The sequence below is a fragment of the Eublepharis macularius genome, chromosome 7 (assembly GCF_028583425.1).
Source record: "Eublepharis macularius isolate TG4126 chromosome 7, MPM_Emac_v1.0, whole genome shotgun sequence".
Taxonomy (NCBI): domain Eukaryota; kingdom Metazoa; phylum Chordata; class Lepidosauria; order Squamata; family Eublepharidae; genus Eublepharis; species Eublepharis macularius.
This window is the reverse complement of record NC_072796.1, coordinates 140,622,414-140,648,524: the sequence shown is the minus strand read 5'-3', so window position 1 is coordinate 140,648,524 and position 26,111 is coordinate 140,622,414. Positions and strand designations below refer to the sequence as shown.

The window sequence follows — 26,111 nt, the reverse complement described above, 5'->3', positions numbered from 1 at the left end:
TGAATTGGGTGGCTGAGAACAAAGATAAAATACAGAGCTGTAATTAAAGAGAATCAATTTAAAGTCACCATCCAAAACCAGATGCAGTGATATTAAAACAGCAGATTATAAAAGAGTTTAAAATGCAGCAACAGGAAAAAAAACATTTGATATAGGTCAGTGACTGCAGAGGTTTAAAACCTGCTAATCATTCAGCCCCAAAGATCCACAAAAAACCCTCCCCCTATATATGCAGGCATAGATTTATATTTACAAGCCTGGGAGCTCCCCACAGCAGAGCAGAATAGACTTTAGTTGGAAATTTAAATGGAAATCCATCCCCCCCTCCAGCTTTGGCTTTGGTAACTCTCTAGTGGGAGGGAGTTCCATAGTTTGAGCTTCCTTGGCAGAGATAGTAAAGAGTTCAGTAGCCCCTTTAAGACTAACCCACTTTATTGTAGCATAAGCTTTCGAGAACCACAGCTCTCTTTGTCAGATGCATGCATCTGATGAAGAGAGCTGTGGTTCTCAAAAGCTTATGGTACAATAAAGTGGGTTAGTCTTAAAGGGGCTACTGGACTTTTTACTATTTACAGATGAACATGGCTAACTCCTCTGGATCTTGGCAGAGATGTTGACAAAGAAGGCTCCTCGCTGTTGAGTTTAGTGTACATGTGTGAAACTGAAGATGAAGAGGCAATTGGTACAGAAGAAAAACGTTTGGCACTGAAAACTGGCCACGTCCTCATGTTGGTCAGCAGTGGTGGCAAGGCTGGCTTGAGACATTCTGGTGCCAGAAATGGAAAATCCAAACTGGTACCTTTCCCTTAGAGAACGGCACCTCCTCTGTGCCACTTCTGCCCGGGCCACATTCCCAAATTAACCTCAAAACAAAATGTGAATCTCTTACAAGAGTTGGGTGTTTTAGAACAGTGCAGTTGTGCACTATGGAAACTTGGGATTGGTAGAGACCAGGGAGAGCCTGGCTATATGCATATAATTAGGAGCAGATAAAAGGTTAGTTTGGGCCGAGTTCTTACAAACCTGTGTCTGGCTGGGCCTCTTCAGGAGCTCAAATGATGCAACACTTTTCTGGACAACAGACTTCCCCGTCGTCTAGCTCTCTGGAGGAACGGAGTGCTAGACCACAATCCTTTCCCCTCGCCCCTGAAAAATTAGCTCGAATGTCCAAGGATGTTTCAAATGTATGTTGGAAATGTGCCGAATGTTCATTTGGGATGTTTTATCATATGTGGTGGACGTGTAAGAAAGCAAAGAGCAAAGCATCACTCCACTGGGAAGGTTTCCTGCATGAGCTTCATCCAAGTGAACAGGAAAGCTACGAAGGAGGGATTGTTTCCCGTGGCTAAGAGCCAAACTACAAGTGACGTCTTACACAGGTTGGACACTAGTCGGCTTCCCTCAAGTTTTGATGGGAAATGTAGGCGCCCTGGTTTTACAGCTTGGCTCTCCATTACAGCTGCAAGACCAGGATGCCTACATTTCCCATCAAAACTTGAGGGAAGCCGACTAGTGTCCAACCTGTGTAAGACGTCACTTGTAGTTTGGCTCTCAGTTGTCTCCTGCTCTGCCACGTGGAATGGTGCCCAACTACCTTGTCTGAGAGTCATTTTGGGACGGGCTTTGGCCTGGTCCAGTAGGGCGTATTCTCGGTTCCTAAGCACAGAATCCCTTACGAAAGCTCGTGTCTCCTTTGTGAACATGTCTTGCCTGCCAGAGGTTCTCTAAGACGTCGGGCGCACGTTGTGCAGCCCACGGAATGTGATTGTTAATGAACTTTCTCGCAAGGCCACCAGCCGATTCAGAATCCTGGAACAAGCCTATCTGAAATGGCCTTTTAGGCACTGAAAAAATGCTTAAACTCCATAGTAATCAGCCATTCCAGACCCAGGACCCATGCCTAACACCCAGGGGGACAAACGGGACCCACTGAGCATACGACAGCATATTCTTGTCAGAGGAAGAGAAAGACTCTTGAGTTAAGTCAGACTTGAGATTCTCTCTACATGAGACATCTGAAATGTGAAGAACACGTGTGGGAAGAGGCCATGTTAGCCAGGAAGGGTAGTTTAAAAAGACAGAGCCGGTGGCAGGGCAAAGGTTTTGCTATACACTGGAGCTGTGTGAAGGGGCTGTGAAATGCCAGAAGGGGCATTTCAGCCCATTATAACTTCTCCAGGTCCAAGCCCAGCTCTGGAAGGCGGCTGCAGCCCATTTCCATTCCTCGCTGCCCTCTGGTTGCAGTACTGGCACAGTTTTACACTGGAGAGGTGAAATTGACAGAGCCTTCCCGGAGGCAAAGATGAAATTAACAAACCCTCCAAGGAGCGATCTCTGCCTGCTCTTTCTTTTTAAACTATGCTTCCCGGAGTTCCCAGCTAACATTGCGTCTCCCTACACTTGATGAACATGCGCCAAGGCATCTCATGTAGAGAAACTCAGAGAGAGCTGGAAACAAGAGCCACAAATACCAGAAGGGCAGTATAGTGATGACGAAGCCATGGGGGAATCCTTTCCACCACTGAGTGACCTTGCTTTGCTACAATGTTGCTTCTCTGAGGGCATGCACATGGCAGGTGTGACACCCGGGTTCTCAATGCCCGCATGCTAGCAGCAGAACCTTCCAAAAAAGCAGTAATCCATGCCAGATGTATAGCTGCTCGCAACCTAACAGATGAAGTGAAACCCAATGAGCCAAAGACCACTGCATTAAGTGGCCCTTGTGAACTCAGCCTAGGGGTCTTTCCTAGCTAACTGGGATCCTTTTCTCTCTGAGATCATCAGCATGCAAGTCATGTATTCAACCAGTGCACTGCAGCCCCTCCCACCATTTCACATCGTGGTGCTCTCACCACTCCTATGAACGGTCCTAGCCGCTTACAGATAGGTGCCTAAATTTACTCCTTTCCCACCAACAAGCCTCCGCAGCAGTGAATGAAGCCAAAAGGATTGAAGGCCAAAAGGAGAACCGATGTGGGGGGAAAGCATTCCTCTTTGTTTGACTGAAGGAAAATGTGCGACTGTGTTGCTGGGAGCTCAGCCGAATCCTGCAAGCTCTCAGGGCTTGGGAGGGAGATTCTCCGGGAGCAAAACAGCCCACTGAAATCCAGCCAGCCTCTGGAGAGCTTGCTTTGGCATCCTCTAGGTGGCCAATTTGGATTCCAGGAGTGGCTGCACAGCCTCCCACCCTCCAAGCCCACACCTCCTGGCCCCTCCCCTGCTATTTATAGGACACCGAAGGAAAGCAGCTGCCAGATTCCTCGGAGGAAGACGCCTGCCTGCCTGCCTGGATTGCTCAAGGATCGCCCCCGAGGATGAAGGCCACCTTTGCAGCCTTGCTGGCCGTCCTCCTGTGTGTGGAGAGAGGTAAGGCTGTGGTCAGGGGAAAGCTAAATGCAGAAGACTAGACCGAGGGAGACCCCGGTTCAAATGCCCACCCAGCCATGAAGACTGAGGGCCAAGCTACAAATGACAAATGACACTTGAACAGCAAGTGTATTTCTCCCTGTTCACTTGCCCTCCACTCAATTCACTTGCTGTTCAAGTGTCATTTGTCACTTGTAGCATGGCCCTGAGCCCATCACCCTCTCTCGTTGTTTAACCCGGGGTTCAATTTTGGTTTTGCAACTGCATTTTCTCATTGCTTAGTTTTGTTTAAATTTCATACGTGGGTATACTGTCACGCAAACTGCCTGGAAGAAATGCTGAATTGTGGCTGGAAGGAAACACAGACACCTTAATAAATAATATGAGGGTGCGGGGATCCATGCCTGATGTCTTGAAACTGTGAGAGGAAGGGTGGGTTGAAGACGGAATTAAAGCCCAAACAGAAGCCAGCTTGAAGAGTTCCCCCTCATACTTGGGACTTTCAGCAAAACAAGAGAACCATCAACAAAAAAAGAGGTCCCTGCCCCAAAGAGCTTACAATGATTTTTCTTATAAGTATAGACTTTGGGGGCACAGTATGTATTACACTAGAGATCAGGAAATGACTGCTGTGGCACTGAGGGGTGGCCCCAATTCAGTGGAATAATCTGCTTGTTGCAGGCAGAAGGTCCCACATTTGGCTGCTGCCAGCCAGTCCAAGCCTCCTTGAGATGATGGCAAGGTAGCTTCAGAAATCTGAATATGCTAGACTCACCTTCTTGGACGAAACTGTGGCTCTGCAGCCGGTAAAGCCAAGAGAGCTGTCAGACCCCTGCAGAAAGCAACGTTCTTCCGCTTGAATTCCCGGAACAGTGAGCCACAACTCTTCCTGGGGAAGTTTCTGTCGGTCTGGATGCAGCTCATGGAAAAAACCAGGCAGGTCCAGCAAGATTGCAGAGGTCTTTGCTTAATTGCATAGATGGTCAGGCGACAGTTTCTTGCTACAGAAAGAATGGGCGCTTATTTGCTGTGCAGACTGTTAAAAAGAAAATAAAATGCCCAAGCGAAACACAAGAATATGGGGATGGGGCAAATTGGAAGTTAACCTGACCCAGGAGCAAAGCGAGCTGAGCCTGGCAGTGCTGTCCGTATGAAGGGAGCCTCTCCACTCGGACTTGGCTGTAGAGGAAGAGACCATGAAAAAGTCCCAGCCCCTTCTCAACGTCCCTGGCCTGCTCTGAGTTGCCCTTAAGGCAGGGCCAACAATAAAGACAAACCCCATTTGTCTTTATTGTTAACTCTACCCATATTTGCCCTTTGTTATTTCATTTCTTAAGGCAGGGCCAGCATCTCTGGGGCTTGCTTCATTTCTGGCCACCAGCGGCCTTTCAGGAAAGCTTGGACATTTCCTGGTGTGCGAAAGGGATGCTCCACCCTTCACATTTATTTATAGTCCGCCTTTCTCACTAAGACTCAAGGTGGATTACATAGCGTGAGATTAGTACAATCAGTAGCAAGGACAAGGGCAAGCATTTCCATACGGTGTCAAGAACATTTCCATAAACAGTGTCATGGGGTAAAAGAATGTAAGTTTACAAAGATATAGTATTAGCAAGGATTCAGTACAGGGTTGAGGAATTGCTGAAACAGAACATAATCAATTCTAGGACTTACATTGAACAACATGAAGCACAGGTAGGATATAGGAGTACATATTTAAAGCAACAGATAATATGTAAGGCAACATAATAGTGAAGTCTATAGTTTTTAACTCATTAGAGAAGCATCTGGGATCCCTTTCCTACAATACCACCGTCTTAGCTGAGAAAAAAAGGCCTTTTTGAAGAATTCAGTTTTGAATTATTTGTGGAAAGCTGGGAGGGTGGGGGTTCTTACAGACTAGTTTGCCCAGAGCAATTAAACCCTGAACCATACAGAAGAGGCACCCAACCTCCACAGCATTCTTGGGCTTCAAAGTATTGTACTGGTACCTTACTGGCACTGAATATTTCAACAAGGAGCTTTGGTTTTCCCAAGTCTCTTAGGGAGGAGAGTCCCATAGCGGGGGAAAACTCCCTAGAATAATTAAGAATATGGTCAAGGAGATTCTAACGGGCCTTAGATCCAGAGGAGTTCGCTGTGTTAGTCTGTAGTAGCAAAATAGTAAAGAGTCCAGTAGAACCTTTAAGACTAACCACCTTTATTGTAGCATAAGCTTTCGAGAACCACAGCTCTTTTCGTCAGATACATCGTCAGCTTTCGAGAACCACAGCTCTCTTCGTCAGATGCATCTGACGATGCTACAATATGCTACAATAAAGGTGGGTAGTCTTAAAGGTGCTACTGGACTCTTTACTATTTTGATGGCCCTTAGAACACAAAGCTGTCTCTTGAGCTACCTGACTAAACTGATGCATGTTTGTCTAGTAAATGGCCACACTTAACGCGTTTTCTCCCTCCTCCCCTCATGTGGCATGCAGCGATTGCAGAGGGAAGTCTTCTGCAAACTCCAGTTAGTCATGACATCTTAAGGGATTTTCCTTAACAAACTGGTTAGTAATTGGGAGAGAAAAAAAACCTCTGCGTATGAAGGCACACACATTCAGACATCACGACAGCTCGCTGGTGTTTGCCGAAGACATTTTTTTTCAGTTTTGGTGCACTGCACGAAATGAGGAGGGAAAGAGCACACGACCCCATCAATTAACCAAGTGCGCACTCATCACAACCATTTTCCTGGTTCGTTCTCAACATCTTAACTGAGCCGTTGATAAAAGATCCATGTGCTTTAGAACGTGGGACGTGTTCCTGCCTCAGAGTTCAGGATAATGCTCCTGGGGCTGGGTGTTCTCCCACGCCTTATGCTCTCTGTTGCTTCTCAGCATCCATCTGTCGTTTCTCCCCACTTGGCTCACGGGCAGCCATTTTTTCCTCCCTGATGCTAGTCAGGCTAGATTAAAATCGAGAGCCAGTTTGGTGTAGTGGTTAAGAGCGTGGGACTCTAATCTGGAGAGCCAGTTTTGATTCCTTACTCCTCCGCTTGAAGCCAGCTGGGTGATCTTGGGCCAGTCACAGCTCTCTCAGAGCTCTCTCAGCCCCACCCACCTCAAAGGGTGTTTTGGTGTGGGGATAATAACATGCTTTGTAAACTGCTCAGAGTGGGTGTTGTCATCCTGAAGGGCGGTATATAAATTGATTGTTGTTGTTGTTATTATTATTATTAAAAGAGAGACATCCTTGGGGGGAATGCCCGCCCAATTTCACCTCCTCGGGGAACCTGCTGTTGAGCCCAGGTATGATGAGATTCTTTGGGGCACCTCTGGAGAAAGTTCTGGGTGGAACAACGCAGGTGAGCTCAGGGGGTGAGGAAGTGGGACACCTGTTGGGTCCTCCAGGAGGCATTGCTTCAAGAATGCCCCCGTTTCCTCCTCGGATTGAGCTCCCGAGAAGGCCAAGAGGCCATTCACAAAACCACTTCATTCAAGGCCTGGAGATCAGAGTGTTGTAAGCTTAAGGATCCCCCAAAATTCTTCTTGAGGCTCATTGCATTTCTGCAGCTCAGTGGCAGAACGCCAGCTTTGTATGCACAAGGTCTCCGCTCCAGCCTTTGGCTTCTCCAGTTAAAAGGACCTCCGGTTTTGATGCGCCGCTGGCAGCCAGAACCAAACTACACAGGGACAGATGGAACACTAACTCAGCACAAAGCAGGTTCAGGTACAACCAGGAGAGATCCTTAGCACATCTAAGAAGCCGATTCCAAAAGGCTGATCAGTTTTCCAAGTCCCGTGACGTTCCTCTCACCTTGCACAATTTGGCTCACCAGAAATAAACAGGAGCGAGGCAAGAAACCTTACAATGGCGATGCTCAGAGAAGAAGAGCATAAATCAGTCAGGTGCTTACACAGGTAGGGCTAGAGGCACTCCGGTGTCAGCGATTTCAGCAGTAGACCTGGTGGCTGATGGGGGCAGCCACTAACAAGCCAGATGTGCCTTCTCATCAGAGATGAGAAGAGATGAAGGACGTTGGCAGGCGCCCAGGAGGTGGTGCAGCATAAATGAGGTTGCGAGACAGTAACACACGCCTTTGGCCAGACTCCTCTGATCTTCAAGTCAGCAACAATCTTGTCCGGGCTTGGGAGGAGCTCAAGAAGACTTACCCAACATATCCACCCTGGGAACAACTCTAATCCAGTGATACGAAAGTCTTCCACTCCAGTTCCCTGTTAGGATTCCCAACTCTGGGCTGAGAAATAACTGGAGATTTGGGGGCGGAGCCTGGGGAGGGCAGGTTTTGAGGAGGGGGGAGGAGAAAAGCAGAGTAAAATGTGCCATGGAGCCCCCACTCCAAAGCAGCCATTTCCTCTAGGGGGACTGTTCTCTGTAGGCAGGCGATCAGTTGTAATTCTGGAAGATCCCCACCTTTATTGTAGCATAAGCTTTCGAGAACCACAGCTCTCTTTGTCAGATGCATTCATCAGCTTTTGAGAACCACAGCTCTCTTGGTCAGATGCATCATCAGCTTTCGAGAACCACAGCTCTCTTTGTCAGATGCATTCATCAGCTTTTGAGAACCACAGCTCTCTTGGTCAGATGCATCATCAGCTTTCGAGAACCACAGCTCTCTTGGTCAGATGCATCATCAGCTGTCAAGAACCACAGCTCTCTTGGTCAGATGCATCATCAGCTTTCGAGAACCACAGCTCTCTTGGTCAGATGCATCATCAGCTGTCAAGAACCACAGCTCTCTTGGTCAGATGCATCATCAGCTTTTGAGAGCCACAGCTCTCTTCGTCAGATGCATCTGACGATGCTACAATATGCTACAATAAAGGTGGTTAGTCTTAAAGGTGCTACTGGACTCATGGGCCTTAGAGGACGAAGCTGTCTCTTGAGCTACCCGACCAAACTGGTGTGTGTTTGTCTAGTAAATGGCCACACTTAACGCATTTTCTCCCTCCTCCCCTCATGTGGCATGCAGCGATTGCAGAGGGAAGTCTTCTGCAAACTCCAGTTAGTCGTGACATCTTAAGGGATTTTCCTTAACAAACTGGTTAGTAATTGGGAGAGAAAAAAAAATCTCTGCATATGAAGGCACACACAATCAGACATCACGACAGCTCGCTGGTGTTTGCCGAAGACATCTTTTTTCAGTTTTGGTGCACTGCACAAAATGAGGAGGGAAAGATCCCATCAATTAACCAAGTGTGCGCTCATGATAACCATTTTCCTGGTTTGTTCTCAACATTTTAATGAGCCGTTGAGAAAGGATCCACGTGCTTTAGAATGTGGAACACATCCCACTGGGAGGTTGGCAACCCTTCTTCTGCTGTCACTGGCAAGGGGGGGCGTGCTATCCTTTCTCTGTGCTTCTTTCAACTTTTCCCAGCCCTTTCCTCTTTACCTGGTTACAGTCTAGATGCAGGGGCTGTTGGGAAATGTAGTCCTTATTTGTAGCATTCTCATGCTGCACAGTTCTTGGGTCTTTTTACAAACGGCAAGCAAAGAGGCAATTTTACTTAAGACTTATAGGTTTGAAGAAGAAAGAAAGAAAGAAAGAAAGAAAGAAAGAAAGAAAGAAAGAAAGAAAGAAAGCCAATTTTACCTTTAACGATGTGGTTTTAACTTAAAGAAAAGGGGCAATAAAATAGCAAATTTGCTAGGCCTAACCAAAGTCTAGTATGCAGCGTGTAAATTTTGGAGTAGCACAGAACTCTTCTTCAGGTTGGATAATTTTCTTTTTCAAAGGGGAAATTTGTTTCTAATAGAGGGCATGACCTCTCAGAATGTTATCCTACTTTCTTAATTTTCTTTGTATTTTAGAATAAATGTCACCTTGTGTTTAATTCATAGATCCAGAGGAGTTAGCCGTGTTGGTCTGTAGTTGCAAAATAGTCAAGAGTCCAGTAGCTCCTTTAAAACTAACCAACTTTATTGTAGCATAAGCTTTCAAGAACCACAGCTCTCTTTGTTAGATGCATCGTCAGCTTTTGAGAACCACGGCTCTCTTCAACAGATCTGACTAAGACAGCTGTGGTTCTTAAACGCTGATGATGCATCTGATGAAGAGAGTTGTGGTTCTCGAAAGCTGACAATGCATCTGACGAAGAGAGCAGTGGTTCTCGAAAGCTTATGCTACAAATAAGTTGGGTTACTCTCAAAGGTGCTACTGGACTCTTTACTATTTTGTTTATATGTTAGACTGTTTTTTGTTTGTGGATTTTAACGGCTTTTGGCCACAAACAATAAACCTACCTACCTACCAATATGAGCCTCCTTTTCAAATACCACACACTGAAAACAGGCCAAATAAATGTACCTTTAAGCTCTTCTGAACAGATCCACCTCACAGGCTTGGTTTCTGATTACGCCAACAATTAAAGGGGTGCTTTGAAGATAACAATGTTCGGCACCCGAAGTGATTACTTTCCAAGGGATTGGGTCAGCACCTTCAGTGAAGGCCGCTATCGAGAACTGGGTCAATTCAGACCTTCATGCCATTTCCAACAATGACCAACCAGATACCCCCGGGAAATACCAGATTAGTTTCCCACGTTCTAGGAAGAAACAGGGACCACTCACGTTTTAGATTTTACGTCCTTCTTGGCTTTGTGATCCGCCTTCACTCTCTTCAGCTCCGCTTTGGCCTCGGCCAACTGATCCTTTTTGGCATCAATCTGAGAAAAGGCAGAAATTAAGATAAGTGCGCAACACCCCCCTCTCCCTAGGCAAGGATAGATGGATCCAATCCATTCCACCCTTCCTCTGTGGAGTTCAGAACTGCATCTCTATACCCTCCCACAGCCAGTTTGGTGTAATGGTTAAGAGCAGCAGGACTCTAATCTGGAGAGCCAGGTTTGATTCCCCACTCCTCCGCTTGAAGCCAGCTGGGTGACCTTGGGTCAGTCACAGCTCTCTCAGAGCTCTCTCAGCCCCACCCACCTCACAGGGTGATTGTCGTGTGAGGATAATACTAATAACGCACTTTGTAAACCACTCTGAGTGTGGTATTAAGTTGACCTGAAGGGTGGTATATAAATCAAATGTTGTTGTTGTTGTTATTCCTGCCTCCATTTTGTCCTCCCAACAACCCTGCGAGTGGCTGGTACAAGGTCGCCCAGTCCACTCCATGGCAGATGGGTAGATCTGAATCCAGGTCTCCAAGTGTGACATTAACCACTGTACCACACTGGCTCTCTGTGCCAGGGGTAAGACTTCTTTTAGAAGTGGAGGACATCTCCATTCATCCGCCTTCTCACAAAAAACAAGTTTATTCCCACCTTCTGGTTAGTAATTGGGAGAGAAAAAAAAATCTCTGCATATGAAGGCACACACAATCAGACATCACGACAGCTCGCTGGTGTTTGCCGAAGACATCTTTTTTCAGTTTTGGTGCACTGCACAAAATGAGGAGGGAAAGATCCCATCAATTAACCAAGTGTGCGCTCATGATAACCATTTTCCTGGTTTGTTCTCAACATTTTAATGAGCCGTTGAGAAAGGATCCACGTGCTTTAGAATGTGGAACACATCCCACTGGGAGGTTGGCAACCCTTCTTCTGCTGTCACTGGCAAGGGGGGGCGTGCTATCCTTTCTCTGTGCTTTTTTCAACTTTTCCCAGCCCTTTCCTCTTTACCTGGTTACAGTCTAGATGCAGGGGCTGTTGGGAAATGTAGTCCTTATTTGTAGCATTCTCATGCTGCACAGTTCTTGGGTCTTTTTACAAACGGCAAGCAAAGAGGCAATTTTACTTAAGACTTATAGGTTTGAAGAAGAAAGAAAGAAAGAAAGAAAGAAAGAAAGAAAGAAAGAAAGAAAGAAAGAAAGAAAGAAAGAAAGCCAATTTTACCTTTAACGATGTGGTTTTAACTTAAAGAAAAGGGGCAATAAAATAGCAAATTTGCTAGGCCTAACCAAAGTCTAGTATGCAGCGTGTAAATTTTGGAGTAGCACAGAACTCTTCTTCAGGTTGGATAATTTTCTTTTTCAAAGGGGAAATTTGTTTCTAATAGAGGGCATGACCTCTCAGAATGTTATCCTACTTTCTTAATTTTCTTTGTATTTTAGAATAAATGTCACCTTGTGTTTAATTCATAGATCCAGAGGAGTTAGCCGTGTTGGTCTGTAGTTGCAAAATAGTCAAGAGTCCAGTAGCTCCTTTAAAACTAACCAACTTTATTGTAGCATAAGCTTTCAAGAACCACAGCTCTCTTTGTTAGATGCATCGTCAGCTTTTGAGAACCACGGCTCTCTTCAACAGATCTGACTAAGACAGCTGTGGTTCTTAAACGCTGATGATGCATCTGATGAAGAGAGTTGTGGTTCTCGAAAGCTGACAATGCATCTGACGAAGAGAGCAGTGGTTCTCGAAAGCTTATGCTACAAATAAGTTGGGTTACTCTCAAAGGTGCTACTGGACTCTTTACTATTTTGTTTATATGTTAGACTGTTTTTTGTTTGTGGATTTTAACGGCTTTTGGCCACAAACAATAAACCTACCTACCTACCAATATGAGCCTCCTTTTCAAATACCACACACTGAAAACAGGCCAAATAAATGTACCTTTAAGCTCTTCTGAACAGATCCACCTCACAGGCTTGGTTTCTGATTACGCCAACAATTAAAGGGGTGCTTTGAAGATAACAATGTTCGGCACCCGAAGTGATTACTTTCCAAGGGATTGGGTCAGCACCTTCAGTGAAGGCCGCTATCGAGAACTGGGTCAATTCAGACCTTCATGCCATTTCCAACAATGACCAACCAGATACCCCCGGGAAATACCAGATTAGTTTCCCACGTTCTAGGAAGAAACAGGGACCACTCACGTTTTAGATTTTACGTCCTTCTTGGCTTTGTGATCCGCCTTCACTCTCTTCAGCTCCGCTTTGGCCTCGGCCAACTGATCCTTTTTGGCATCAATCTGAGAAAAGGCAGAAATTAAGATAAGTGCGCAACACCCCCCTCTCCCTAGGCAAGGATAGATGGATCCAATCCATTCCACCCTTCCTCTGTGGAGTTCAGAACTGCATCTCTATACCCTCCCACAGCCAGTTTGGTGTAATGGTTAAGAGCAGCAGGACTCTAATCTGGAGAGCCAGGTTTGATTCCCCACTCCTCCGCTTGAAGCCAGCTGGGTGACCTTGGGTCAGTCACAGCTCTCTCAGAGCTCTCTCAGCCCCACCCACCTCACAGGGTGATTGTCGTGTGAGGATAATACTAATAACGCACTTTGTAAACCACTCTGAGTGTGGTATTAAGTTGACCTGAAGGGTGGTATATAAATCAAATGTTGTTGTTGTTGTTATTCCTGCCTCCATTTTGTCCTCCCAACAACCCTGCGAGTGGCTGGTACAAGGTCGCCCAGTCCACTCCATGGCAGATGGGTAGATCTGAATCCAGGTCTCCAAGTGTGACATTAACCACTGTACCACACTGGCTCTCTGTGCCAGGGGTAAGACTTCTTTTAGAAGTGGAGGACATCTCCATTCATCCGCCTTCTCACAAAAAACAAGTTTATTCCCACCTTCTGGTTAGTAATTGGGAGAGAAAAAAAAATCTCTGCATATGAAGGCACACACAATCAGACATCACGACAGCTCGCTGGTGTTTGCCGAAGACATCTTTTTTCAGTTTTGGTGCACTGCACAAAATGAGGAGGGAAAGATCCCATCAATTAACCAAGTGTGCGCTCATGATAACCATTTTCCTGGTTTGTTCTCAACATTTTAATGAGCCGTTGAGAAAGGATCCACGTGCTTTAGAATGTGGAACACATCCCACTGGGAGGTTGGCAACCCTTCTTCTGCTGTCACTGGCAAGGGGGGGCGTGCTATCCTTTCTCTGTGCTTTTTTCAACTTTTCCCAGCCCTTTCCTCTTTACCTGGTTACAGTCTAGATGCAGGGGCTGTTGGGAAATGTAGTCCTTATTTGTAGCATTCTCATGCTGCACAGTTCTTGGGTCTTTTTACAAACGGCAAGCAAAGAGGCAATTTTACTTAAGACTTATAGGTTTGAAGAAGAAAGAAAGAAAGAAAGAAAGAAAGAAAGAAAGAAAGAAAGAAAGAAAGAAAGAAAGAAAGAAAGAAAGAAAGAAAGAAAGCCAATTTTACCTTTAACGATGTGGTTTTAACTTAAAGAAAAGGGGCAATAAAATAGCAAATTTGCTAGGCCTAACCAAAGTCTAGTATGCAGCGTGTAAATTTTGGAGTAGCACAGAACTCTTCTTCAGGTTGGATAATTTTCTTTTTCAAAGGGGAAATTTGTTTCTAATAGAGGGCATGACCTCTCAGAATGTTATCCTACTTTCTTAATTTTCTTTGTATTTTAGAATAAATGTCACCTTGTGTTTAATTCATAGATCCAGAGGAGTTAGCCGTGTTGGTCTGTAGTTGCAAAATAGTCAAGAGTCCAGTAGCTCCTTTAAAACTAACCAACTTTATTGTAGCATAAGCTTTCAAGAACCACAGCTCTCTTTGTTAGATGCATCGTCAGCTTTTGAGAACCACGGCTCTCTTCAACAGATCTGACTAAGACAGCTGTGGTTCTTAAACGCTGATGATGCATCTGATGAAGAGAGTTGTGGTTCTCGAAAGCTGACAATGCATCTGACGAAGAGAGCAGTGGTTCTCGAAAGCTTATGCTACAAATAAGTTGGGTTACTCTCAAAGGTGCTACTGGACTCTTTACTATTTTGTTTATATGTTAGACTGTTTTTTGTTTGTGGATTTTAACGGCTTTTGGCCACAAACAATAAACCTACCTACCTACCAATATGAGCCTCCTTTTCAAATACCACACACTGAAAACAGGCCAAATAAATGTACCTTTAAGCTCTTCTGAACAGATCCACCTCACAGGCTTGGTTTCTGATTACGCCAACAATTAAAGGGGTGCTTTGAAGATAACAATGTTCGGCACCCGAAGTGATTACTTTCCAAGGGATTGGGTCAGCACCTTCAGTGAAGGCCGCTATCGAGAACTGGGTCAATTCAGACCTTCATGCCATTTCCAACAATGACCAACCAGATACCCCCGGGAAATACCAGATTAGTTTCCCACGTTCTAGGAAGAAACAGGGACCACTCACGTTTTAGATTTTACGTCCTTCTTGGCTTTGTGATCCGCCTTCACTCTCTTCAGCTCCGCTTTGGCCTCGGCCAACTGATCCTTTTTGGCATCAATCTGAGAAAAGGCAGAAATTAAGATAAGTGCGCAACACCCCCCTCTCCCTAGGCAAGGATAGATGGATCCAATCCATTCCACCCTTCCTCTGTGGAGTTCAGAACTGCATCTCTATACCCTCCCACAGCCAGTTTGGTGTAATGGTTAAGAGCAGCAGGACTCTAATCTGGAGAGCCAGGTTTGATTCCCCACTCCTCCGCTTGAAGCCAGCTGGGTGACCTTGGGTCAGTCACAGCTCTCTCAGAGCTCTCTCAGCCCCACCCACCTCACAGGGTGATTGTCGTGTGAGGATAATACTAATAACGCACTTTGTAAACCACTCTGAGTGTGGTATTAAGTTGACCTGAAGGGTGGTATATAAATCAAATGTTGTTGTTGTTGTTATTCCTGCCTCCATTTTGTCCTCCCAACAACCCTGCGAGTGGCTGGTACAAGGTCGCCCAGTCCACTCCATGGCAGATGGGTAGATCTGAATCCAGGTCTCCAAGTGTGACATTAACCACTGTACCACACTGGCTCTCTGTGCCAGGGGTAAGACTTCTTTTAGAAGTGGAGGACATCTCCATTCATCCGCCTTCTCACAAAAAACAAGTTTATTCCCACCTTCTGGTTAGTAATTGGGAGAGAAAAAAAAATCTCTGCATATGAAGGCACACACAATCAGACATCACGACAGCTCGCTGGTGTTTGCCGAAGACATCTTTTTTCAGTTTTGGTGCACTGCACAAAATGAGGAGGGAAAGATCCCATCAATTAACCAAGTGTGCGCTCATGATAACCATTTTCCTGGTTTGTTCTCAACATTTTAATGAGCCGTTGAGAAAGGATCCACGTGCTTTAGAATGTGGAACACATCCCACTGGGAGGTTGGCAACCCTTCTTCTGCTGTCACTGGCAAGGGGGGGCGTGCTATCCTTTCTCTGTGCTTTTTTCAACTTTTCCCAGCCCTTTCCTCTTTACCTGGTTACAGTCTAGATGCAGGGGCTGTTGGGAAATGTAGTCCTTATTTGTAGCATTCTCATGCTGCACAGTTCTTGGGTCTTTTTACAAACGGCAAGCAAAGAGGCAATTTTACTTAAGACTTATAGGTTTGAAGAAGAAAGAAAGAAAGAAAGAAAGAAAGAAAGAAAGAAAGAAAGAAAGAAAGAAAGAAAGAAAGAAAGAAAGAAAGAAAGAAAGAAAGCCAATTTTACCTTTAACGATGTGGTTTTAACTTAAAGAAAAGGGGCAATAAAATAGCAAATTTGCTAGGCCTAACCAAAGTCTAGTATGCAGCGTGTAAATTTTGGGGTAGCACAGAACTCTTCTTCAGGTTGGATAATTTTCTTTTTCAAAGGGGAAATTTGTTTCTAATAGAGGGCATGACCTCTCAGAATGTTATCCTACTTTCTTAATTTTCTTTGTATTTTAGAATAAATGTCACCTTGTGTTTAATTCATAGATCCAGAGGAGTTAGCCGTGTTGGTCTGTAGTTGCAAAATAGTCAAGAGTCCAGTAGCTCCTTTAAAACTAACCAACTTAATTGTAGCGTAAGCTTTCGAGAACTACGCCTCTGTGGCTCTTGAGAGCTTATGCTACAATAAAGTTGGTGAGTCTTAAAAGTGCTACTGGACTCTCTACTATTTTGTGTTTAATTGTAATTTCTCAGTGTTTTAGTATAATTTATGGATATTTTGCACCTGTTTTTAGATTTTTGTATTTGCATGCACTGAAGTTCGCATGGCTGAGCCAGCACAGACAATATATTCTGAGGTTCCTTCACTTTTCTTTACATGGTCTGAATTTGCCTATTATCTTCTTATAGCACCACATTCCTTATCGTTTGGTCAGGTTGCTAACTCCAGCTTGGGACATTCCTGGAGATCGGGGGGGGGGGGAGCCTCGGGAGGGGCATAGTTTGGGGAGGTGAGGAACCTCAGCGGGGCACAGCGTCAGAGACTCTGCTCTCCAAAGCAGCCATGTCCCCCGAGGGGCTGATCTCTGTAATCTGGAAATAAGTTGTAAATCAGGGAGATTTCCAGCCTCCACCTGGAGGTTGGCAACCCTACCCATTGCCCACAGATATTTTTTTTTCCACCACCCCCCTTACTCGGTAGCAGCAACATCAAGTGAGCCCTAGAAGTTCTGTGGACATTTTCAGCCCCTTGAAAAATAACTTCTAAAAGGAAGACAGTCGAGGGCCCCCCTTCCCCCACCTTACGCACATTCTCAAGATGCAAACACAAAGCTGGTTGTGGGCACCTATCATAAGAATTTTATTGAAAGGGGCCAGAACCCTTCTTGATTTTCATGTCTCTCACGACGTAGAGCTCATTTACAGATCATCTAGAGGGGCCGAGTGCAAATTGCCCTCCATCACTGATTAAGCTGTTCCCAAGGGTAGAGGGAGTGCAGAATAGAAAATAGAAGCTCATATGTCTAAAGGCAGATCCCTAACCTGGTTGCTTGCAACACATCCACTTCAAATAACATAAAACCACCGAATGCTGACACATAATATAGCTGCATTCAGACCTCACAATAAGACACAGTTTATAAACTATGATTCGATTTAAAGTCTGGTTCATAATGACATCTGAATATAGGTTGCTGGAAATGTCTGGTTTGTTGCTGTGATTGAAACCAAAATTCTAAACCACAGTTTGTACCTGGCTTTTTAACCACAGTTGATGCTCACTGTGGTGATATTCAGATTCCCAAATCCCAGTTTGTTTCAAATCTCTCCGGGAGGCACAGTTAGCTGTACAGAGTGGATGCACCCCCCTGAAATGTGTCCTTAATGGTTTATTCTACTTGATGGTTCATCTTCTTAATACATATCAATTAATACAAATGCTCTATGCAATTAACTCGTGTTGCATACTATGACTAATGAGGGGACACACAATTATAGCTTTTCTCACAGAATAACATAACATTTAATTTTTATACCACCATTCAGGACAACTTAACCCCCACTCTGAGCGATCTATAAAGCATTATTATTATCCCCACAACAATCACCCTTTGAGGTGGGTGGGGCTGAGAGAGCTCTGGAAGAGCTGTGACTGTCTTCAAGCGGAGGAGTGGGGAATCAAACCTGGTTCTCCAGATTAGAGTCCTACCACTCTTAACCACTACACCAAAGTCTCTCAATTTTTCCAAAATTCTCATCTCTCCCACCACCCCAAAATCATAGCGTCATTTGCTCAACCCAGCCATGGCATTGCGTGCGCATGTGCGCATGCACACACACACACAGAGTAAAACCAGAAGCTGTTGTGCAAATAATTCTAGATGACTTACTCAAGCAAGTGAGATAAGTCACATATTACATGGAGATGCAGCTGGGGGGAGGAAGCTCTTAGAGACATTAGCTACTTTGGGCTCCAATTTAGTACCTCTTACAGTATATCTACATTTTTTTAATTTTTTTGCAATTCTGAGGGACCAGGAGTATGGCTTAAAACTAATTTCTAGCACAGCAATCCTCAAAATTTTGAAAGGTCTACTCAAAATCCTACTCAAATATGTTGAATGGGTCATACTCCCAGAAAAGTGTTCTCGGGATCACGCTATTCCTTTATTTTAAAGACAAGAAATTCTTGTATCTCCAGTGTCAGCAACTGGGTCTCTTCAGGGTACTGCATGCCTGCTTTATGTGTTTGTTGCACTAGAAGACTAACGATGGACTATTTTTTTGCTTGTGTGTACAATTCATTTACAGCGTCATCACTCACGTGCTTCCATTGCGACAGTAAGGAGTCCAACTGGAATTGCCTAAACATGAAGACGTGTAGTGAAACAGACAATTACTGCATCACAAAATACATAGGGGGAGGTGTCGGTAGGTATTTTGACCTCATGATCTTTCTGGGACACCATCAGGCTGGGGGTGTGCATGTAATTCTAGATCAGGCCTAACCAAAACGTGGCCTGCTAAAGCGAGTCAAGAAGAGCACCTTCTCACGGACTGGAAAATCCTGCTGCTTCTGCCGCCTGCCGGGGACTGAGAAAAACCGAGTAGCTGATGAGCACTGGGACACCCCAATTCTGTGGATGGCTTCCCTGTGCAGACCTCTTCTATTTATTTATTTAGACTTTTATACCACCTCTCCCTCGAGGCCTGAAGCCGTTTACAGCATTAAAAGCAACAATAAATCACTACAATTAAAGGGTCCCACAAGAATTCAACAAATAGCAAAAAAACCCCACAAAAAGCCAGGTGGCCAAGATTCCATGACACATCATGGAAACAGTTCCGCCTTTAGGGTTTCCAGGTGTCTGGTTTTCACACAGACAGTCTGGTATTTGGGGGGAATGTCCAGGGCAAATGCTCCCCCAAACTGGCCACCTGGCCACTCCTTTTTCCCCTTCCCCTTTGGCTGTGTGCTGGAGAAGTGGCCAGCCAGCTAAGTGGTACTGCCCAACAGTGATCCCTGGAAGGGGGGGGGGTCGGCATGATTACATCACTTCCTCCAGTGATGTCATCACATTACCCGGGACTGCCTGCGCATGTCATCTGTATAAAAAAGTGTCTCCCCCCACCTCTCCCTGGGGTCTGATATTATTCCAGACCCCATCTGGCAACCCTATCCACCTTGCATGCCCTACAGAACCTAGATAGGTCCAGTATGGCAAGTGCATTGCCAGACAGAGCTTTCCGCCAGGATGGGGCCACCACAGAGAAAGCCCTTCATCTGGTGGAAGAGAGATGAACCACTGCAGGGTTGGGCTCTAGGTTACTAAAGAGAGGTGCTCTGGGGAGAGGTCTAAACTAACTGGCTTGGCACACAGGAGGTGTCCAGCCCTCTAGCTAAAAGGATCTCAGAAAAAATGGGAATCCTTTCAGACTTTTTGCAAGTGCTTGGCATGCAGAACGTCCTGGATTCAATTCCCAGTATCACTAGCTCAAAGCATTGGGAAGCAGGTGATGTGAAAGACCTGGGCCAGAGATGTTGGACAGCCCCGGCCAGTGGCAGAAGGTAAGACTGACCTTGGGGTTTGAATAAGGAAAAGGCCGCTCCCCAAGAGCTTCTTCCAGTCAAACTAGGTTAGCTGGATCAATAGCCTGACTCAGAAATCTAAGGCAGATTTGTTTGGCACCCTGGCTGGGGGTGGAACGTCGGATCAAAGTTCATTTGTTGCTGCACAGCGAGAGTTCCCTTTCTGGCAAAAGCAGCTTTGCCAGAAGACATGATGTACCCAAGATCATCCTTGGCACCGGGCACAGAGCATAGCAAGGCTACTCAGAGATTGGCCCATCGAGATGTCCCCAATATCCATTTCATCTGCAGCGAATCAGGCGATGTTACTTATCTCCATGCCATGATACCAGCACTAAGGATGCCACTGGAGGGTGGGGTTGCCAGCTGCCTGGAGGAAAAAAGGGGGTTTGTCCCTTGAACGGAGGCTTAATGGGAAAATCTTTACAGGGAGGGGAGCTGTTTTGTTGCTAGGAAAAGTTTCAACAGTGCATTAAACCTCTGTTCAAGGGACAAGACATTTCTCTCCGGGCCTGCAGGCAACTCTGACCACATTGCAGCTCTGAATGAGGAGAGCGGGGTACAAATGCAATAAATAAATAAAAAATAAAATGAATAAAATCCCATGACAGCCGTGTGATGTAGTGGTCAGACTCACCCTGGGGCCTTCCAATCCTCTCTCACTTCTGAATTTCATTGGGTGCCCTGGGGCTAGTCCTCCAGTCTGAGCCTAACCAACCTCACAAGTCTGTTGGGTGGCTAAGGGCCAAGCTACAAGTGATGAATGACACTTGAACAGCAAGTGAACAGACTCACGTGTATTCCTCCCTGTTCACTTGTGCTCCACTATGCGATTGGGTGGAGTGCAAGTGGAGCGCAAGTGAACAGGGAGGAATACACGTGAGTCTGTTCACTTGCCGTTCAAGTGTCATTTGTCACTTGTAGCTTGGCCCTATGACAGAGGAAAGGAGAACTGCACACTTTCCTCCACCCATGCTCTCACCCACAATATTGCTTCTCCACGCTTGCTTTTCCTGGTCGACCAGTACTAAAGAAGGACAAGCTTCTGTCCCCCGACTATGCTCGGACACACAGAGGTTCAAGTTATTCTGGGTCCAATTCTGAGCCCTCAGAAAACCCTCCCCTCCAAGAGGCTGCCAAGAGACCAGGATGAAATTATCCTGCCCTTTCAATCAAAGTTTAATGCGTACAGATAGGCAGGCCACGTTTTCCATGGTGTGGAAGCAAACCGCATCCTGTGGAGAATAATGTCCTATTAAGCCTCTCTTCAAGGAACTGGGCACCCCCCCCACCAAAGACAGTTGGCAACCCTCCCTTCCAGGGATGTTATGAAGAGGGGCCTGTATGCCCACCCCCCCACTAGAAATCTCCTGCAGCTACAGTAAAAGCAGGCAGGTGACAATTCTTGCTCTTCAGGAGCTTGGAATATGAATTTATGGGGTATTTCTACCTAAATTAAACAGGAGGGTTGGGAAGGGGCAGCCCCCTCCCTCCCCTCTACCTGGGCTACCTTTCACTCCTCTCTCCCCCAAATGTGACACAGATCGAGTTGGGCCAAAATCATGTCGATGTGCGCCCCCTACTGTTCACAAGCACAAGGGATGCTTCCAGATGTGAAGCTGCTGGAGAGATGCCCTGGCCAGATCTGGAGAACGAGATTTCCTCTGCTCGCAAACCAGGGTTGTTCTCTTTGCTGGGCAGAACTCTGATCAAGCGCACTGGGGCCGCCCACCGTTTTAGCTGGCCCCACCTCCCGTGCCTCGAACAGCATGCTGATTTGCAGTCTTCCTCTCCACGCTGGGAAAAAGCTTTGTTGGCTGACTTCTGTGCCTCAGGCGGGTGTCTCAGAGACAAAAGCTGGTCGCATTGGTTCTTTTTAAACAGTGGGCAACCCTGAGAAATCCAGCGATGTGGACAGCTGATTGCTTGCCTGGCTGTGGGCATAAAGTGCTGTCAAATCAGAGCTGACTTATGGCAACCCCTCGTGGGGTTTTCATTTTTTCAAGACCAGAGAGGAGCAGGTTTGCCATTGCCCGCCTCTGCAAACCTGGTCTTCGTTAAAGGTCTCCCATCCAATTACTAACCAAGGCCGACCCTGCATAGCTTCAGAGATCTGATGAGATCAGGCTTGCATGAGCCATAGGCCAGGGTTGATTTAAAAAACAAACAAATTGCACACAGTTCAGGGATCCTTGTTCACTTCCTCCTTTTTTTTTTCTGTGCAGGTGAGAACCATAAACAGTCCATCAGCAAGGGCTGCTCTCCCAACTGTCCCCAAGCAGGTGTGGATCTCGGCATCATGGCTTTCTCCGTGAAATGCTGCAACACCCACTTGTGCAACGTGAGCGGGGCCATGGGTGTGAAGAGCAGCTTCACCGTGCTGGCTGTGGGCACCCTAGCCAGCCTCTTATATATCTTTGGCGCCAAACTGTGAGGAGGACTTGAGGCGCTGACGCAGGCTCCTCCTGTAGAGAGAAGCCCAACATCTTTCCTGTGCAAAGCTGCATGTTCAGGCAGTTGAGAGCCTGCTTCCAATCACATCTCTGGGCCTTTGTACCTCTCAGGACTCTGAAGCGATGTTTGCAACCAGTACGCAGCCCGGCTGGGAAAGCCTCCCCCACCCCACCCTGTAAATTCACCTGCATGTAGGCTGCGTTCAGCCTCTTGCCAGAAATTGCATGCTGTGGTGCTTGCTTTTAAGTAAAACTACTTGTTGGTAAGCACTTAAGCTTGCTTATTTCCTAAGGAGGCACTCCCACCCTGTGTTCCATTCAAAACCGATCCTGGTCTTCATATCAGTCTCAGTGGGTGGAATGTTGCAATGAAATAAATTCCTCTTTAAGGAGGTACCGGCTCACCTGCCACAAAAGCCACAACTGGGTCCCAAACCAGAGTCATCACTGGGGACAAGGTACAAACCGCACCAGAAAACCCCTGGGAAACCATCTAGAGAGAAGGGTAAGCATTTTTGTGGTGCAATGCTGCCCTCTTGAGGCAGTGTTCATATACGCAACCCTTCCTTTTTTTGCTAGTCTAAAGTATTCCTAATCCCTCTTTTGAACAATTCCAGAACTGTTTTTCAAAAGGCCAAGTGTAGGAACTCAGCACAAGGAATAAGGCTGCGATCCTATGCATCCTTCCTGGGAGAAAGCACCTTTGAACATAATGGGACTTCTGATTAGGGAAGCACAGGAAAGCCCTATAAATGACCCCAATTATTCAAACAATTGTTTGGAACCTGTTATTTACCTTCCTCCCTTTCAGTAAAGTGTACATTTTTTTCACTGAATTATTTCTGACCTTTAATAAAACCCCAGTCCTAATAACCGTGTGATTTCTCTGTGTGTGCGGGGTTGTCAATTGGCCTGTCTGCTCCTGTACCTTTCACAAAGGTGTGCTAAAGAAATCACCTGCTCCTTGTTGCAGAGCCAGCTCTTGTTAAAGGGACAGGCCGAGCAAAAGTTTCCAAGTATATGCGGATTTAGCTTGATTTTGCAATCAAATGGGGGCCAGCCATGATACACCAATTGATTTGCATTAGCTCCATTGGAATACATCGCACTAAAAAGTTGCAGGATGGAGTTAGAGAATCTTCCTCTGAGAATGGTATGAAGGCTCTCAAAGTGGAATGATGGTCCCTGGGACCTGATAAATTGCTGTGGGCCTGGAATGGGGACTGAAGTACTCTTTGAGGGGATAGTCAAGGAGATGTTCTGGGGGACAAAGGAATATTCTTTTAAAGGGGAGGAGGACAGAGACAATCTATGGCAGTAGATCCAGAGGAGTTTGCCGTGTTAGTCTGTAGTAGCAAAATGGCAAAGAGTCCAGTAGCACCTTTAAGAGTAACCGACTTTATTGTAGCATAAGCTTTTGAGAACCACAGCTCTCTTTGTCAGATGCATGGAGGGTATGAAGAAAACTGGCCAGAGATGTATAGGCGGGGAGGGGAGGGGGGAGAAGGTGCAGGGAGTGAGGGTCATGTAAATGTAAATCTTTCTATATATCTCTGGCTAGTCCTTTCTAGGGAAGAGCAGCTACTGAAGTAACCCAATCAAAAAGAGTCCAGTAGCACCTTTAAGACTAACCAACTTTATTGTAGCAATAAATGCTACAATAAAGTTGGTTAGTCTTAAAGGTGCTACTGGACTCTTTTTGATTTTGCTACTACTAACTAACACGGCTAACTCCTCTGAAGTAACCCATTTCAGGGTGGCTGTGAGGGAAGCTTTCCCCACCCATGAGTAAGGCAGTTAAAATTCCCCTTGCAGGCACGGGTGGGGGGGGGGGGCGGGGAGGCGCTGCTTTCACAAAATGGGAGTTGGGCCACAGCCCAGACCCTCCTAGACACTTGTCCCTTGAGTCTGACACTGGCACAGAGACTGGGGAGGGGTCAGAGCCCAGCTTGGGACGACCGAGTTGACCCACATAATAATGTTACACACTGACGGTATAATGTAACTGACAGTGTTGTTGACGTTAGCGAAGTGGCCAAAGCCTAAGAGATGTTATTGAAGATCAAAGACTTCTGGGGGGGTGTTTGCACCAGGCGAGGATAGGGGACTAAAGGGGAAGCCCATTCCCTTCAAGTAAGAGCAACCACTGCCAGAATCCCTCTCCCCAACGGGGAATGTGAGGGGAGGCTGGATGTGTGGAAGGCCTTGGAAGAGTATAGCAGCTAGCCCCACGAAGAAACCATCTTCCCAACATGGCAGGGGAGGGAAGGAGAACATGGAAGCCAGGAAGGAGAACCCTACTGATGTTGAGACAGACCCTGGGCGGGAGTGGCCACAACAGCCAGACTCCACCTCCCCAAAGGGCTGCCCGAGAAGGAAGCCTTCCACAAGCGGAACCCATTTCTGCAACAGGGTGGACGATTCTTGAGGGGACTCATGACAAGCAGGGGGTTAAATAGGGGACGGGGTGTGAGGGGTGATGCTGGTACTGGAATGAGACTCCTTGCGAGTAAGAGAGGGGAATTAGCAGCAAGCAGAAAGGCTATGCGAGAGGCATAACCAGGGGTCATTTTGTAGAAAAAGAGCTGGAGGAACTTATTAGCATAACTCATTAGCATATGCCACACCCCCTGACATCACCTATCCTGGCTGTTTTGGACCCAATCCTGGCTATTCAGGGCCAAAATTGGGCCGAAAATGGCAAAAAGGGGCTGAAAATGGCTGGAAAGGGGCCCAAAATGGTCAGGATCGGGCTGCTGCTGAGCGGGAGAGTGATCCACCACCCGTCAGAGGCCCCAATCCAGGACGAAACGGGCCCAAAATGGCTGATAGTCAGGTGCGGGGGGGGGCCCACCTGACATGTGACCTCTTTGGGAAACTGCCGGAACTGCGTTCCTGTGCGTTCCCCCTCAAAATGAGCCCTGGGCGTAACTAGCGAGATTGCCATCAATGTTTATGGGGTCCTCTCCCTCAGGAAACTGCCGAGACAGGTGTTCTTCAAGGCAAGGAGTAACTTTATTTAGAGGGAAAATACATGCTCACAAGGAGTAATAAATTGTTGGCACACACACACACAGAGTCCTAGGAAATTAGCCAGAGGTTGGAATAGAGTGAGGGAAGGGAAGTATATTTACTTATCCAGAAGAGTAGTTCACAGAGGAAGAGAGCTTCAAATGTCCCACATCTTGGGCCAGAGAGGAAGGCTCAGAGAAGGAGACTCTGAGGGCACTACATTTGGGTCCCAATAAGCGTATACAATTTGGGTGGGGCAAACCCCTGGTTCTTATAGGGCCAATCATGTCCTGAGGCTGGGGAGCCCACTTGGCCGTTGAGACAAAAGGCCATAACAGTCAGTTCCTGAGAACAATAAAGGTTTTAGCATCTTTGATTGTTGCTACCAGGGTTCGACAAAAGAGTATGATTATTATTTTACTGTTGTTGGAAAAGGAAGCAATTGATTCTTAATATTCCCGGAGTTGATGCCAGGAAGAAATTTACAACTTTTCAATGTTGATTGATGGTCCATCGAACGGAGGATGGGCTGTAAATTATGGAAATGATGGGTGATTGGAATGTATGAGGGTGACCCATCGGGAACCTTCGTTGTCAGCAACTGCACGTCCACAGCTTGGGGAAGGTAGGAACAATCACACCCATTCACTTTGCATTTACATCTGTATTTTATTCAAGCTCCATTCTCCTGGGCAGGACTCGGCATTCTGGCTGGAATGTCTCTGATGCAGATCAAGCTGCATTAATTCAAGGGCTCTGTGATTTTATATCACAGGGTATATTAAACATGGCAGAGGCCGGGGCCAACTGCTCACAATGTGGGCAGCTACATCAGCAAATGGTTGGAATATTGAGGCCCTGGATGGTCTAGTGGCAAGGAATTCCCCAAGATCTTCCTGAAACGAATGGCGCTAAGGACGACCGAGCCCCTGTGCTGGGATGCAACCAGGGGGCGGCAAGCACTGGCGGCCCATGGGAAGGGAGGACCTCTGGGGAAGGTGATTAAAATTCCCTTTGAGGGATGTGCGTTTACACCTGGTGTGGACAGGAGGTAGGCCATGGCCCTTACCCACCAAGACACTCAGCCCCTGAGCCTGGCAATGGCACAGATATTG

At 46.4% G+C, this 26,111-nt stretch overlaps 1 protein-coding gene across 1 annotated transcript; it reads left to right on the top strand.

The window, feature by feature from the left end:
* Positions 1–3,259: 3,259 nt before the first annotated feature.
* LOC129333603 (lymphocyte antigen 6E-like) lies at positions 3,260–22,857 on the top strand. Its single transcript, XM_054985381.1, has 3 exons — positions 3,260–3,366; positions 18,253–18,372; positions 21,757–22,857. Exons 1-3 carry the CDS (start codon positions 3,315–3,317, stop codon positions 21,963–21,965), a joined length of 381 nt encoding a protein of 126 aa, XP_054841356.1. The 5' UTR covers positions 3,260–3,314; the 3' UTR covers positions 21,966–22,857.
* Positions 22,858–26,111: the final 3,254 nt, after the last annotated feature.